Below are 16,160 nucleotides of genomic sequence, written 5' to 3'. Positions count from 1 at the left end.
AGCTTCTCAGATTTCACCGTCGAATCGCACTTCTCTATGTTCTTAGACGTGCTGCAATAAAAAGCGTCACATATTCGGATTAAAATGTAAAAACATAGACGCCGTTGCCGGGGATCGAACCCGGGTCACCCGCGTGACAGGCGGGAATACTCACCACTATACTACAACGACTTCGATGTTAGTTTACTTCACGCAATCTTGACATTTGGAATTTTCACCGCATTCAGGCTCTGAATATATTCTGTCAACTTTAAATTGCGACTGAAGTGATTAAAACAAACAGGAGAGATTTCAGACGTGTCAAAGGATAAGCTTCCAGACACAAATAGCAATAGGCTGAAGAAATCCACTGATCATTAGTTGTATGAAAGGAGAAATTACTGAGAGCAACGCATACAAAATGTAACGCAACTAGGAGTTACCCAAAATACATTACAGACAGATTACATGACTGTTGATGATCAAAGATGGTACAAGGCGGCTGCATACATTATTTGAACCTGACCTATAAAATATAAGACATTGAACAACGAGAAGCCTGCCTCCTCTCACCGTTGGTAGTCCTACTATAACTCCAATCCAGGTAATAAGTATGATCATCTTCCTTACGAAAAGTTTGAGCCAATCATCTATATTAACACCGAAAGATCGGATGAGAACATAGAACATAATGCTCAAAGCAAGAAAACAGTCGATGAGACGAGTTCAATATATAAAATACAACATGAAACAACTAAGGAGATAACAATCACCTTCTAATCAGTCATTAGGACCACTCGCAGGGTCAAGGAAGATGTACCTACATATGACTTCATTTTAGTTAATCAAAGTCAGGATGCCTTGTTGGGTTTCCATGTTGAGAGGGCATAGAGGATGCGTCCTTTCCACCCTTGGAGCAGCCATCGATTATCTTCATCTACAACAAAATCCTTGTGGTAGCACAGCTTCACCTTTTCCCTTGCTATCTTCATGAGGTTTGCATTCAGCGGAAGCTGCTTGAAGCCCGCCCTGAGGTGCCTCACATGCCACTGCTTATAAGTTTCAGGCCTCTCCACCCTTTCTGTGCCCTCACAGGATATGACATTAAGAGCATCCCTCCCAAAGATAGTTCTTTCAATCAACGTTCTCTGTTCATTCTCCCGTGGAACATTAGCTTCAAGCATATCAAAGAGTGCAGAGAAATGGAATAGTGCTTCCCGGAAGCGTGTACCAAAGAATGGTGCACTATACGAGCCGTTTACTATTGCATGAACAAACAAATCAGGATTCATCTTCCTAATGGTGTTCAGCACCATGCTTCTTGGGCTATCCACTTCAACAGTCTCATCCATCAAATTCCTAAGCCGGTAGAGGCAATTCACAACAAGAAACTCGTCTTTCTCAATCTTAAGATCCTCAATCTGGATTGTCTCCCATTTGGCTGCAATGGGATGATATTCAAAGGGAACATTGAATCTTTTAGCATAACCAGCTAAACGACGCCCTGTCTCTTCAATCCGTTCTGCTGGTCGGAAACCTGGCTGGGGTAAATCAATTCCAGTAATTCGAAGCCTTGGAGGCCCACCAGGCCTATTAGAAAGCCGTTGGATGAGACATGGCCATTGGAAACCATAGTATATACCGTAGTCTATGATGTGAACTTTGTTTGCCTTTTCAGTGATTTCTGCGATGGTCTGGTTGGTGTAGGAATAAGAAATTTTCTTAAAAGGGCACGCAGCCATATAAAGCTGGTAGGCTTTCAGGACATCAGCAGCAGAAGCTCGCTTTGCCATGAGTGAATGGTATTGTTGACTCCCGGTACCAGCTAGGCGAGCTTGAAGCCCATCAGCAAAGCAATGTGCCAACCTCTGGTTTGCATCTCCATCTGGTGAAGAATGCTGCCTTATCTGCTTCAATAACTCTTCTGCACTACGACGGTCATCAGTGGCCACAGATTGGGCACAATGGATGAGAAGAGTTCTAAGATCCACCACCTCCTTTGCAGATTGCTTCTTCCCACGACCCTTTCCATTGCCAGATCCCTTAGAATTGCTTTTATGAGAATGTTTCATCACTTCACTCTTTAATGCTGCTTGCAGTTGTACAACATCATTGGTGCAGGTCTCACCATTATGGAGCAAAACTTTATCAAACATCTCATGAAGCGTCTCCTCTGTGTAAAGAGCTGACTGCTTATTGCTCCTCCCCTCTTCTACATCCAAATCATCCCTGTGTGGGTTCTTCCTTCCTCTATGAACCTGATATTCCTCAGACTCTACCTTAATCAACTTTCTCTCTTCTCTCACTTCACGTGGCAAAGAAAACCCGCTGGCCTCCAAATCAATCACCAACTTGTCCTCACTGGGGAGGAACTTCTGCGCCTCCTCAACTCCCTTCCTAAACTGCCAGACAGGTTGGCTTTGCGTAAAGATATCAGGAGCTGCAACCATGCTTCGAATAGACTCTTCTAATCCCTCAAAAATATTGCCAGTGCTTTTTGCCAAGGAAACAGAAGAGTGCGAAGTGTAGTCAACAGAAAGTGGGTGCTTCTGAAGCTGATCATACTCGATGGGATCATAGGGCCAGCTGTTATGTAACACCGCACCCCCGCTACTGTTGCCATTGAAGTTCCCATAGCTGTTACTGGCACTATCAGGGCTATTGGAACTATGGTTGGAATACAATGGCGGCTGGTCCGGCGAGGTGGGGGATTTCTCCCTGAGGATCTCAAGGAAGGGTTTCTCCACAGCAAGGAGAGCTGGGTTTTCTGGATACTGGTCATACTTTTCATCAATGTCCTCCTCCATAAGCATCTGGTTTATGTAGGTAAGAACTATGTCGGAATCTTCCGAGGAATCCATTTCGGCAATGAGGTTCAAAGAAGACACAGAGTCTGAACCAGGAGCAAGAGGGATGGGAAAGGGGGGAATAGTCTGGAGGTCAAGTAAGTTATCTTGAGCTATGATGGTTTGCGAATTGATACCGTAATCCAAAGTAGAGCCAACACTAGGACTTGGGGTACGAGCAGGAGCGTTAGGAGCAAGCAGGATATCCTGGATGCCGATAAAGTTATTCTCAGATATGATGGATTGTGAATTAGAGCCATTACTCATGGTGATTTGGTCGGATGACAGCGGATCTCCTCTCAGTCCCGACATGATGTCCCTCAAATCGCGGATACCGGTGCCCATTACTAAGGGATTCGATCACAAGAATCTTCCGATCACCACTACTCTCCCCTACGTTTAACCCTTAAATGGTTACTTTTACTACAGAACCTACTCATTTATGCACATGATGAACTCTAAAATTAGAAATCACGACATGCCAACAGGATCGCATCGAATTGAGTAGACGAAACCCTAAGTATTGGGATATGAAAAGCAAGATACAATCCGAAATTATAACGATGAAGGGAGGAAATCAAACCCCGTACCTTAACACGAAAACCCTAAAGAGAAGAAACCTGGGACTCGTTGGAGAAAGAGCGCGATCGATCTGTGGGCTCACCGGCTCACTAATAAACCAACGATGGTTGAAAAAAAAAAAGAAACAAATATAGTTGGTAACTTCTGCTGGAAGCTTCTCGGAACGGCCACTGGGGAAATCCCCGCCGTCCGTTAACGGTCACCGGATAACGCCGGTGGTTTTGGGATTAATCGGTCACCGCCACGACCAGGAGTTTGACCGCCAATCACTCGGCCGATATTCCATTTCATGTCTACTCCAGGAGGCTTGGTCACCAAGCTTCTTCCTTCATCGGACGGTCGTGATCGCTTGATCAGGAACGGACTTGACTTGATTGCTTGAACGCGGTGGTGTGGGCCCGGGACTCGGATAAGGTATTCCAGTGTTCCATTCCATCGATAGAATATACCGGCTAGAGTATATAAATGGAGCACATGCAATGCAAGACAAATCTCAAGATATCTTCTAGAAGGTGATAGAATTTTTTTAATTTTTTTAATTATTTAATCTTTACTTTTTGTATTTACCGATTAGATCTATTTGCAATGTGCCGTCACGTAGTTATTGTTACGTGCAACAAAATAATTTGTCTATGATGGTATTTTTGTATGGTTAAGGTTTTGATGTTGTCATTAGCTAGAGTATTAATTACATAATTTAGCTTAATCATGAAAAGAATTTATACAAGTGAGATGTTTACATGGATGGATGCGCATGAAGTGATCTAACATTAAAAAGTGTTACATTTTTATTATTCTTATATATAAGGTCAGCTCTTAAGTTCTATAGTAAAAAGAATAGTCTGCATATAAATTATATATCAGCCAAGTAGCTTCCAACCTTCTCACAAGAAATTATATATTATGTAAATTTTCATTTTTAATAACCAACTGTGTTTGGAGCTGTGATACTCGCTTGCAAGTTACAATCATGCTACAGAGTTCCATACTTTATACTTTATGACCTCATGAGAGAGAGAGAGAGTTATTTATTATGAAAATAACACTAGTATTTAGTTCTTAGTAAGCAAATTATAATTTTTTAGTTTTTTTTTTCATCAAATACTAAGTGGAAAATGATGAATCTATATCTTGCATCATTAAGACTAATATTGATAATATAATGATCAAATTATTTTTACTAAACTATATATATTGTGAGGACAGAGGATAGTTAAGTTATTTCACGTCCCTGTTACAGAGTAGCCGGGTTGTAATTTGCTTTGGACCATATAAAGTTGAAATAAGCTGACCGGCTGTGACCTGCAGCCGCCAGTGGACTAACTAAACTTATTTTCTCTATCCAGATGCAGTTAATTTCGTGGAGGTCAAGGCGGTGAACCTTATCCTCTCATCGTCACTGACGCCGACTGCTATGACCGGGTGGTGAGTGGTAATTAAATTTCGACCGTGTCTCCCGTTGAATTTTAGTCGGGTTGCTAATCTTTCTCGCCAGGCAAGCGGCTGCGACGAATACGAGCAGAACCGGGAAGCACTGGACTCCGTGTTCCATCACGTGTTTGTATACGATCCAACAAGATACGCAGGGATCAGGGGGAGAGCGCGATCTGCTGCCATGGCGGTTTCTAATTGGAGGTCAAGCAGTCAAAGTTGACTATAAGAAGGTAGTGGAACCTTTGACGGCAACTTCTTAGCACCTTCTCACGTCGTCGGTAGGTAATTTGTCATAGGAAATGATGTTTTAGAAAGCGAAGTTAGTTTTAAAAAGCCACCAAAGTCTTCTTATGCACGAATCTTGGACGGTTAGAAACTCGTGTGTGATTCATTTTACTTGGTCAGGCGTATTTTGGGCCTCGTCAAAGGTTTTGACTCTGTCGATACTTCCCAATCTATCGCATCTAATGACAGGAAAATAGTGCAGCAGATTGGGCTTCGGCTATCTTTACTTCAAATTACTTCAAAAAAGAAGGGAAAAAACCCCCCACAATAATAGCCTTCTCATCATCAATTAAATCAGAAGAGTTACAGGCATAATTAAGGATATTAAGAACATATCAAGCAAAATGCTAAAAATCGAGGAAGAGTAGTATCAAATATTTTAAGAGAGCTGCACAATGACAACATGAGCTCAGGAGTGTGCCAAACAAGAATCTTTGGATTAGATATACACTGATAAAAGTTAAACAATCTTACGTATGTAGAATTAGATAGCATTTCTTCCTTCCACGAGGAACCAAGCATTCATATGAGAATGGAAGTGATGTGAAATCTGTCGAGTTCCATCCTTTCATTGAGAAGCCAATTTTATCAAATTACATATCAAGGGCCATTTGTGAAACAGGAATCTTCATCGATAGTGCAGTGATGCATCTGTCACTGTCCTGTAGACATAAAAGGATGACAAGAAACATGAACAACAAAAGCAATTAGGTGGATAATTGAATGCTGCTATAATAATTATCCGAAGGTAGAATAACCGGTTCCTAACAAGTTCAAAACTTAAATAAACTTAAAGAACATAACACAGAAATATATAAACTCTAGTGCTATAAACAAATGCCTTCATGGATTACGGATACACTGATGGCATCTCAAGGGGGGGAAAGAAACACACATTTTCAGTGAAAATATTAAGCAAAAACACAAACAAACCTTTGTTCCATGCATGGCGCCAATTCATCTCAAATTACAGTTTAGATGGTTGAGCCTCACTCTCAATTAGTGCCCGCACTTTCTGCATTGAGGAAATGCAATACCAGTTTATCATCACAAAAAAGCAAAAATAACAGATGGATTTCTGATAATATTTGTCTGAGGTTGCCTCCCAGTTTCTACCACTATTCATCTCTAAGGCAATACCAGATATTTAAGCAAGACAGACAGGTGGAGAATATTTGGGCCATTATATAATCTAATCTGGACTCGAAACAATAATACCGTGAAGATCAAATTTATCTTTACTCCAAAGATCTGACACAATATAAGTGAAAGTAGATGAGGGAGTACAAGTGGATTTGTTTTTTGTTTTTGTTTTTTCAAGAGGTTAAAGACACAGCTTTTCACTTATCATCATTTGGGATGATAACCGTTGATCAAGAGAAAAAGATTGCTTCACCATTGCAGTACACCCCTTTTCTAATATGCTACCAGCACAGACAGGTTGATTGGCAGAAATCAGAACTTCAGAATAAACACAAGACAGGCACAGTGCGGCACAACTGCACAAGTCTGTACTCAGTAGAGACGAGAAAGAGGAGAACGTACCAAAATAATCCACTATATCAGTTGCCAATTAATACATTAAATGAAACATATAAATTTGCCAACCAGTAGAAGTCTGAATTATCTTACACAGTAGATACCAATCACAAAGTGAAAAGAATTGAGTTGGTAACATTATTCCATTAAGGAAATTCTCTGTGAATGGTTCAGAAAGGAGGTCATCAAGTATAAAGTTGCTGTTAATTGATTAAAAAAATTATATTTCATGTTGAAAAAATGGAGAATCTGGCAATTGTTTTAGCAGTAGGGCGGACCTATAAATTTTAGGAGAAGGGGCCACTGGTTCTTGCAATATATCTACTTATACAAAAGATGATATTTGGAGAAAAAGAAAGAAATAATCAGTAGAATTTCACCTTCACAGAACTTTCAACCTCCTCAAGCTTCTGCAATATCAGATCTCCAGAAGACGGCACCTGCAACTTTCGTAAAAGAAAGCTCAAAACAACTCAATATTATGCATTTAAATTAGAGTGTATTTTGCATAAGTTTAAAGAAAATCCAATAGTTACAACAGGCTTGATATCAGTCCAGTATTTTGCTAGAGACAGAGTACTAGTTAATCCAAAAGTTTAAAAGACATAAAAATGAGGCAATGTTTTTTGCATACCCAAGCACCAGGTATAGAACCAGAAACCAAAGTCCGTGGATCTTGATTTATAGAAGCTTGCTGACTTAAATCCTCGCTCCTCATACTCAAAACCCGTGTTAAAACAGCCTGACCAAGGACTGACAGAGTGATATGCACTAAAAGTTGGGGGTCATGATAGAGAACGGATATGATGGAAGCAGGAATACCTTTTGAAAATCCCTAGGATGAGCAATTCCCTGGATCTTAACATCATCGCTAGCAGGTCGTCTCACGCCAACATTTTCAATTCTAATTGAATATATCCCAAAAAGAGATTGCAGATATCCTGCTAAAAATTTGTTAACAATATAGAAGATGCACTAGACAGTAAGCATAATTTGGGAGTGAAAAAAGCACAGTTTCTCTAGTTTTTTTTTTTTTATTTATTTAAATGTTCCATACAAGTGAAATAACACCATTATCAATGAAGAATAATGCACGAATCAACTGAAACCAAGAAGGCAAAAGGGCTTTTACAAGAAAATAGTATCAGTTCTTGTATGCATTCAGGGACGAGACATTCTTGCAAGTATTCATACGGTGAACTCCTGGTTTACCTTGTTCAACTACAACATCAGCAACTGAAGGAAGTACTATATGCTTCTCTTTCTTCAGAACCCCAAAACAAGGAAAAGCTGTTGGTCTCACGACCTGTATTACAACAACAAAAAAAAGTGCAATACAAGTGAACATTGGCATAAATTTTGACCCAAATTGTTGCCAGAGAAAAGAGAATCATCTTTATCCAAAGCTAATAAATCAGCAGGGAACCATACATTCTACTTGCATCTGTTGTACTACACTTCCAATAGTAAATGGTATATGACTTGCCAGCTACCTTGTAAATAATTGCATTCGGAGTTAAATATAGTTTTCGTGACCGGAAGTCTTTCCGCATTACATATATCAATATTGGCAAATAAAGCAACATGAGGAGCCCTATTCCCCACACCAAGATCAGAAGTACAGAATAAAGAATCCATCGAGCTGTCTGGTACTTTACAAAGTTATCTTCCACCTCTTCAAATGACGCAGTATAGAGAATTATATCATCATCGGTTTCACTATACTGATTTGAGGCTGGACCTGATAATAAGCGCCTCTCCAAGGTTTCTATCTCTACCACCTCATCTGCTGATCCCATCTATATTAGTTAAGCCTGAGGATATAAGGCATTCAACAATAATTCTCATCATAATGGTTGAACAGGGAAAAATCCAAAAGTAAGTACAGGAATGTCATCATTTAACAGCTTTGATGGATGTCAAGCGAGATAGGTACATTAGCTTAGTTCTACCAAAGTTCTTCTGACATCTTTACCAAAAATTTTGATGATTATGCCTATCATGTTCAAACAGCCCAAAATCAAATAACCATGTTGAACAAACAGTAATTTTAAGCGCTCTTAAGTCAGAATAAAGAACCAAAAGACAGATTTCAATATAATGCTCATTTCATCATTTAATAGGAAATAGTGGAGATTTTTATTTTCAATAATGTTCACTGATACTGGTAAAATGTTTAGTAATTGTTAATGAAATTGTAATGTATTTCAACGTTGTTCGTAAGTTCTCGCCATCAGCAAAGTTTGGCCTTATTTTTACCAAAAGGATTGGAACTTCAAGTATAACTCACAGCCACTGCATGCTACGATATTAATATTCTCCATCATTTATTAGTTCCATCAAGACCAAATGGAGCATTCCTACACTACTATATACAGAAAAGCAAGACAAGTATGACATATTACACTGACTACCAAAAGAAATACAACAAATTACAGAGTAGAAAAAGATATATGCCTCCATGAAACCACTCTGCAGTCCTTCCACAAGGAAAGCATCCGACAACTCCGAGGTTCCTAGAACTCATTCGATTTCTAATCAAATTTGGTAATGCAAACCCTCACTCCACTAATCCCTTCTAATTGTACAACAATTTATGGAAAATTTCCGTGTTTATTCCATTAATCCCTTCTAATTTGAGCAGAATCGTTGTAATTACTCGTAGATTAAAGTAGAAGGAAGAGAAATAAGCAAAGAAGGCGTACCTAATTTGAGATCCCCCGGCTCGAGTGTTTGAGAGAAACGAAGAGGAAGGGATAGGAAAGGGGGGGAATGGTTAAAAGAAACGTAACCGGGCATAAGATCTCAGCCGTTGGAAATTTCGTCCGACGTGTCATTTTTGACTTGTTGTTGAGAAGGTAAAAGTGATGCTTTTTAGGCGGGTGCCGTGTCCTGTGACAAATATTTCATTGGATCGTTAGTTCGTTACCCATCACCTAAGTATATTATTAATTACACAAAAATATATTAATATTTTGTAGCAGAATAAAATAAAAATTACAGCTCAATTATCACTTATTTATTTATTTAGTAATTTAAAAGCTATTTGTATACCCTCAAGGAAACTTTGATTACTCATTCTGTGGGGAGTTAAAAAAAAGGGAGAAGGATTCTGCCCAAAAGTACAACCAGAGCCTTTGGGATCTACTTAAGTTCGCTAACTAGTCAAACGCTAGATTGGTTTCAGAAAAGATATGGGAAAATTTAATCTATTGGTAATTTTGTCCGAGGGAAATAATATCATCAGTAATTGACTCGATAGACCGCGAGGAGTGGTTAGTTCACTCAGCAAGTTAATTAAAAGGAGAGAGAGAGAGAGTCAATTTCGTTAAGTACCAATTTGGGTAATGGCATAAAGAGCATTTAACATTAAATTGCTGAGGCTTCAACGATAAATATAGATGGTCAATTAATGCATTGATTACATACAAAAATAAGACCACCATTAACTTGCTGTGCAACAAAGCTTGTTCTACCTAAATCCTATGATTTTACGAAGGAACTATATGATTTGACTAATCCAACTCGTGAGAGAAAGCTCGCACCAAATGGATGGAGTTGATGGCATCGGACTTTAGTGGCCTTAAGGCTTTCTGCTTAAACTATTCTAAGATATAACTCAAGGATACGATCCTAGATCTCTAACGACAACTTTGAGGTATTATTAAAGTAGACATCATTTCGATGCATCCATTAGCCATAGTCTCAACAATGAAGATTTGGTAAGGTAAAGTTGAACTTTGCCTCCACACAAGTTTGACTATAGAACAAATGACCAATAAATTTACTAAAAAGAAGTCGAAAGATGACACCAGCAAACTTTTCAAAAAAATATCTTGATTTTAGTAAGGATGCTAACATTCTAAAACGTATTACAATCATACCAATGAAGTTCATTTATAAGAGATTTGCACATAAAAGAATAGACGATTATCGATAGCATGCCTAAAAGACCACCGTAACAAACATCTTTAGCCCTTATTTCACTTTAGAATAAGAAAAATCTTATCCAGGTATAAGTCTCTTTTATGATAGTATAATAAGTAAATAGTTATCTCACTGCTATTATACAGTAATACATACTTCTCATTCTTCACCTCTCCTCTTACATGAATAATTTTATATTTATCATTTATTATTTTATTTTTGAAAAGATATTACTTGAATTAATTATTATCATCTTCTTATTCATCTAGTATAAGTAAAATTTTAATAATTTGCTAACCCAATTCATTGAAAAAAGTATAGAGAGATTAATATTACAGTGAATAGGCAATGGTAATACGACTCTAGACTTCTTTATGCAAAGGATGAGAAGACGAAGAGCAAATTATTAATAAGGGTGTGGGTTTATAATAATGTGCATAAAAACCAATTTTCTTTCAAATAATAAATGAATAACAAGTATCTTATGTTATCGTCCTTCTAGATGCCGGCCATCCCGATAAGGGCATATTCATCCTTTCAGGAAGTCTTGGTCCACTACCCCTCTCTCTCTCTCTCTCTCTTCCACGTCGTGACTAGAAAAATCGTCGGTCTTCCTTCAAAGAAAGCGCCAAATTTCTCTTTTGCCACCCGTTTCTCTACATCTCTCCCTTTAGCTTCGAAGCTTCTCCGGTTTCTCCTTCCACCTTTATCGATCATCCTCTCTTGTCTAAGCTCAGTCCAATCGAGAAGCTCAAGATTTGCGTATCTTCTTTGAATTAGGGGTTCTGGAAATGGGTTCAAGGGATCAGGATACGGCGTCGAGCAGTGGATACTTCTCGGCGATCACGTCGAGTGTATGGAGTTGGGGCACCGCGGTGCAGAAGTCGGTTAATGGGTATGGAGCGTTGTTGAATCTCTTGCATGCATTTTCTCCAACACTTGTTGTCTGTGGCTTTTGTTTCGAAAGTTTTGTTTAGTCTGTGGTTGTTATTGATTGGTGTCTCCGACCAATATCCTTCTATGACCTGCTTATTTTTAGTATCGAGCTTTTATTTACTCTTACTTTCTTTGTATTCTGGGTTTATCACCTCACCAATCCTTGACGAACACTAAAAATAACTAACGCTAGTGGTTTGGTTCTGTTTCATCATATTGGCATTTCAGTAATTCGCCGACTTCTATTAGGATGCACTCGCAATCTGACAAATGACTAACGAAGTTGTTTAAGATGTGTATAGATTCTTCTATTCACTTCACAAAGATAGTCAGAACCAATTAACAAGAGGAATTCTTTGATGCATCTTTCAGCTTTAGTTTATTGCCATGATTCATCTTATACGTTAGGTAGAAATTCCTGTACTTTGTTTTACCCAATGGTTTCTAAAATGCTTATTGGTTAGCATGCTTCCGTCTCAGGCTGTTGGGTTATGAAGGACTCGAGGTGATAAATCCGGAAGGAGGTACGGATGATGCGGAGGATGAAGCTCAGAGAGGACGATGGAAGCAGGAGGTACTGCTTTTAATCACTATTGTACAAGGAAGTCGTCGCCTTACATCTGACAAAGTTTTCCTGATTGATCGTCATTATTGCTAAGTCGTTGTTTCTGGTGTCTTGTCTTGATTGGAAATAATATTCTTTTCTGAATTCATCACTATATAAAATATAGATTCTCTCCCAGTGAATACAATTAAAAGAAAAATAATTATTCAAGCAAGTCAGTACTCGTTTTATGCCTCTGTTTTCGTCTTCCATGCAGTTCTGAATGTACTAATGCCTCCAAATAGCTACTGGGTTAGTTTTAAACTTTTAATTCTCACACTAGATACTTGTGAGTTGCAATTTTTGTCAAGAAGCGACTTGAAGTTCCAATGCTAAGATTCTTCAGTCCCTCATGCTTTAGGAACAAAACAGGTTGTGATTTATGTCTCAACTAAGAAATCCGTGCTTTCTAAGCTTCTTAAATATGCTGTCTCTTAATTTGATCTGCTTCTGGACTCCACTCTCCCAAACTTCTGAAACATGTGAATTAACTTGAGAGAAATATATAATTTTCAACATAGATCTGTTTCTATTGATCAATTTTTTTTTACACACTTGAACGGTCCGTAGATAATGTGGAATAAGAAAGAAGTTACTTACCGCTGTTGGTGTCCTATTGTATTCTTCTGGGTCTGTTATGTTTCTTCTTTATCCTGATGATGTGAGGATCTACCTTCACAGGACCGAGATAGTTACTGGAAGATGATGCAGAAGTATATAGGATCAGATATCACATCCGTGGTGTCACTTCCTGTCATCATATTTGAGCCAATGACTATGCTTCAGAAAATGGCAGAGGTGTGTGCCAAACTAATGGCTACCTTGTTGTCTCATAAAAGGAGATTCGTTTTGATGTTATGAGCTGTTATGTATCCTTATTCTTCTGATTATGTACAAAAGCTGATGAATAGTATAATATTTGCTGCAGTTGATGGAGTATTCCTACTTGTTAGATCTGGCTGATGAATGTGATGATCCTCACATGCGTTTGGTCTATACCTGTAAGTTAGCCAATTTAAGTATCTAGGTTCATATACTCTTGACTCATGCCTCCGTTATTTTCTGGTACATTCAGTATGATGGATCTGTTGGTGTCATTTGCAGCTTCATGGGCAATCTCTGTCTATTTTGCCTTACAGAGAATGTGGAAACCTTTCAATCCCATCCTTGGTGAGACATATGAAATGGTAAATCATGACGGGATTACATTCATTGCAGAGCAGGTATGATTCTTGATACATTACATTCTCTTTCTTGTTTAGGGCCAGTGACAGTTATTTTATGTTTCATGTTTAGGTAATATCAGAACAAATATAGTCACGCTTTCTATATTGATTTTTCTCTATAATTTATTTTATTCAGGTGAGTCATCATCCGCCAATGAGTGCAGCACATGCTGAGAATAGTCACTTTATCTATGATATTACTTCCAAAGTAAAAACCAAGTTTCTAGGAAATTCTGCGGAGGTTTATCCTCTTGGAAGGTGAGTTTTATCATTTTATGTTTTCTCCACTCCTAGTGCACATTTCAATTATATTATACACCTAACTTACAGCAGCTTCATTAAACTCTGAACAGTATAGTCTATGAACTTGAAAATGACAGTTGAAAAAGCATATGATGATCATGTGACAAAAATGGTTCCAGAGTTTTAATATTTGCTCATACTTTATCTGGAGTATCCTGCAGGACAAGGGTGCAACTCAAAAGAGCTGGTGTCATTTTAGATCTGATACCTCCTTTGACAAAGGTGAATAACCTTATATTTGGGCGCACCTGGGCTGACTCACCTGGTGAAATGGTCATGAATAATTTAACAACTGGAGACAAAGTCGTGCTTTATTTCCAACCATGTGGCTGGTTTGGGTATGACTGCTGTCTTTGTGCATTACAAAATTATTTGATAAAAGTTTATAGTATCTTTTGTTTATGTATAAGTTTTCCTTGATTTCTTGTTTAACATGTGATTTATGCATATCAAATTATAGTTGCCACATAGAAAGAGAAAAAAAAGAAGGAAGTGAATTCCTCTTACTGTATACTAAATAATAGTTTACTTGACATTCCAATTTTGCAACGTTTTTGTATACAGTTGTATACTGTATGTCATGCTAAAATAATAGCTTAAACTAAGATACAGTATTTGGCTGCACAACTTCGTCTTGGTTCTTGGTTTTTCAACTGTTCAAAATATTGCGAAAAATCTAATTGAGGAAATACTTGCCAGAATTATCATAAATAGATAAATGAGAAGCAACATATAAATTGCCTAAAATGATAAATAAATCTGCCCTCATCCTAGTTCTGACTGAAGTTCCACAATTGACATTGATTTCAAATTTAAGACATACTAAGGACTCTTTCTTACATCTGTTTTAGTGTTACGTAGATCTCATGATAATTTGCCACTTGTGGCAGGGCTGGCCGATATGAGGTGGATGGTTATGTATATGATGCTGCAGAAAAGCCGAAAATGTTAATGACTGGGAAGTGGAACAAGTCAATGAGTTATCAACCTTGTGATCAGGAAGGAGAACCCCTTCCTGGCACAGAACTGAAAGAGGTCCATTCTCATATCTATATGTTATGTTTTGAAAAAACTAATCTAACCTAGCAGTGAGGACCTACTTTTAGCCTTACGCTGGTGAAAATGGCAAGATGAAATAGTGGAAACTGATCAGTTAAATCTTGATGCTGGTAGTTCAACACTTAAATCCACAAAATCACCAATAGAAATTGAATCTTATGGCATATCTCTTCCCTCTATATTATGGAAGTCTATCAGCACATATTTTCTTTAACTCTTTGCCAGTACAGCTGTTCTATTTGGCAATAGTGATATTAGTGTCTTCTGATATCTTGTATGGAGAATGTTTTGAGATATTGTGGTTTTTCCATCTAAATATACAGAACATGACAAATCTGTTTGCAAATTTTGAACAACTGGAGTTTTGTGGTCTTCAGTATTTGCTACTTTCTTAGTCTCCACACATTATAAAAAGTTGTGCATAACATTACGTCTTATAGTAGTTGGTTATTGACTTGTGCTTTTTGCTAGACATCTAACTTATGAGGTCTTGATAACATTCATGAATCCAGGTCTGGAGAGTTGCGGCTGCTCCAGAAAATGATAAGCACCAGTACACATATTTTGCCCACAAAATAAACAGCTTTGAGACAGCACCTAAGAAGTTATTGGCATCAGATTCTCGACTACGTCCAGATAGATATGCTCTTGAGAAAGGAAACATGTCTAAATCTGGTTCAGAAAAGAGCAGGTACTACATACTGTTTATAATCCTTTTGGTTTATTAAACTAGTAACCTGAAGAACTTGAAGTTCTTGCGTCAAAAATTTTGTGGTACTATGTGAAGTACGTGTTTGGTACCTCATCAGTAAGGCATTGGCTGAGAAGATGGCTTATGGGCCACCATATACCTATAGAAGTGATGGAAACCCCCACATTATTAGACTGTTATTGCTATCTGCAAACTAATCCTCCAACTATGATTTGATTCTTGCAAAAGAATTTAATCTACTTTTACATTCCCTAAGTGATGACCGTTGGACTTTCAGCTTGGAGGAGAGGCAAAGATCAGAAAAGAGAAGCAGAGAGGCCAAGGGGCACCAATTTACTCCAAGATGGTTCAACATGACTGGTGAGATATCTCCAACACCCTGGGGTGACCTTGAAGTATACGAGTACAATGGTAAGTATACTGAGCACAGGTCTATGATCGATAGCTCGGAGTTGATTGAGGAGGTTAACACTAACCAAATTGAGTTTAATCCATGGCAATATGATGATAAGCTATCTTCTTGACGGTCTAAGTTCTTCTTTTCCTGAAAATAGGAGCATTTATTGGCCGAATCCCCTGTATGTTGCATAACTTTTGTTTTGCTTGGAGTTATGTATATCTTCCTCTACTCTATCATCTATTGATCGTTGTTGTAAGACAGTAGCAAGTTTCTATTTGCTTTACTTACCTTAATTCATATCTTTATGGTAAGATAAATGCTTCAGTAT

The 16,160-nt window shown here is 38.1% G+C and overlaps 3 protein-coding genes and 1 non-coding gene across 6 annotated transcripts; 1 reads left to right on the top strand and 3 right to left on the bottom strand.

The window, feature by feature from the left end:
• Nucleotides 1–99: 99 nt before the first annotated feature.
• Nucleotides 100–171, bottom strand: TRNAD-GUC (transfer RNA aspartic acid (anticodon GUC)). Its single transcript has one exon. It is a non-coding gene; the product is annotated as a tRNA-Asp (tRNA).
• A 153-nt stretch (nt 172–324) lies between these two features.
• LOC140775865 (scarecrow-like protein 9) lies at nt 325–3,524 on the bottom strand. Its single transcript, XM_073119337.1, has 2 exons — nt 753–3,524; nt 325–629 (listed from the first exon to the last, which is right to left on the bottom strand). The coding sequence occupies exon 1, from the start codon at nt 3,168–3,170 to the stop codon at nt 831–833; it is 2,340 nt and encodes a 779-aa protein (XP_072975438.1). The 5' UTR covers nt 3,171–3,524; the 3' UTR covers nt 325–629; nt 753–830.
• Nucleotides 3,525–5,374: 1,850 nt separating this feature from the next.
• Nucleotides 5,375–9,490, bottom strand: LOC140775292 (uncharacterized). 2 transcript variants are annotated; one of them, XM_073118491.1, is made up of 8 exons: nt 9,371–9,490; nt 8,159–8,479; nt 7,878–7,971; nt 7,488–7,606; nt 7,300–7,407; nt 7,046–7,111; nt 6,060–6,141; nt 5,375–5,788 (listed from the first exon to the last, which is right to left on the bottom strand). In XM_073118491.1, exons 2-7 carry the CDS (start codon nt 8,462–8,464, stop codon nt 6,094–6,096), a joined length of 741 nt encoding a protein of 246 aa, XP_072974592.1. In that variant the 5' UTR covers nt 8,465–8,479; nt 9,371–9,490; the 3' UTR covers nt 5,375–5,788; nt 6,060–6,093. The 2 variants fall into 2 exon arrangements, with proteins under 2 accessions (XP_072974592.1, XP_072974593.1); XM_073118492.1 differs by having other exon boundaries at nt 5,377–5,788; nt 7,046–7,105.
• A 1,668-nt stretch (nt 9,491–11,158) lies between these two features.
• On the top strand, nt 11,159–16,159 carry LOC140776008 (oxysterol-binding protein-related protein 3A-like). Of its 2 annotated transcripts, XM_073119543.1 has the most exons (11): nt 11,159–11,282; nt 11,373–11,487; nt 12,009–12,102; nt 12,814–12,930; nt 13,061–13,133; nt 13,237–13,355; nt 13,495–13,616; nt 13,823–13,999; nt 14,552–14,696; nt 15,233–15,411; nt 15,710–16,159. In XM_073119543.1, the coding sequence occupies exons 2-11, from the start codon at nt 11,384–11,386 to the stop codon at nt 15,954–15,956; spliced, it is 1,377 nt and encodes a 458-aa protein (XP_072975644.1). In that variant the 5' UTR covers nt 11,159–11,282; nt 11,373–11,383; the 3' UTR covers nt 15,957–16,159. The 2 variants fall into 2 exon arrangements, with proteins under 2 accessions (XP_072975644.1, XP_072975643.1); XM_073119542.1 differs by having other exon boundaries at nt 11,197–11,487.
• The last annotated feature ends 1 nt before the right edge of the window (nt 16,160 follows it).

The sequence above is a fragment of the Typha angustifolia genome, chromosome 14 (genome assembly GCF_048772165.1).
Source record: "Typha angustifolia cultivar Huaian chromosome 14, ASM4877216v1, whole genome shotgun sequence".
Classification (NCBI taxonomy): Eukaryota; Viridiplantae; Streptophyta; class Magnoliopsida; order Poales; family Typhaceae; genus Typha; species Typha angustifolia.
The sequence above is the reverse complement of the archived record's forward strand: the minus strand, read 5'-3'. Positions and strand labels throughout refer to the sequence as shown.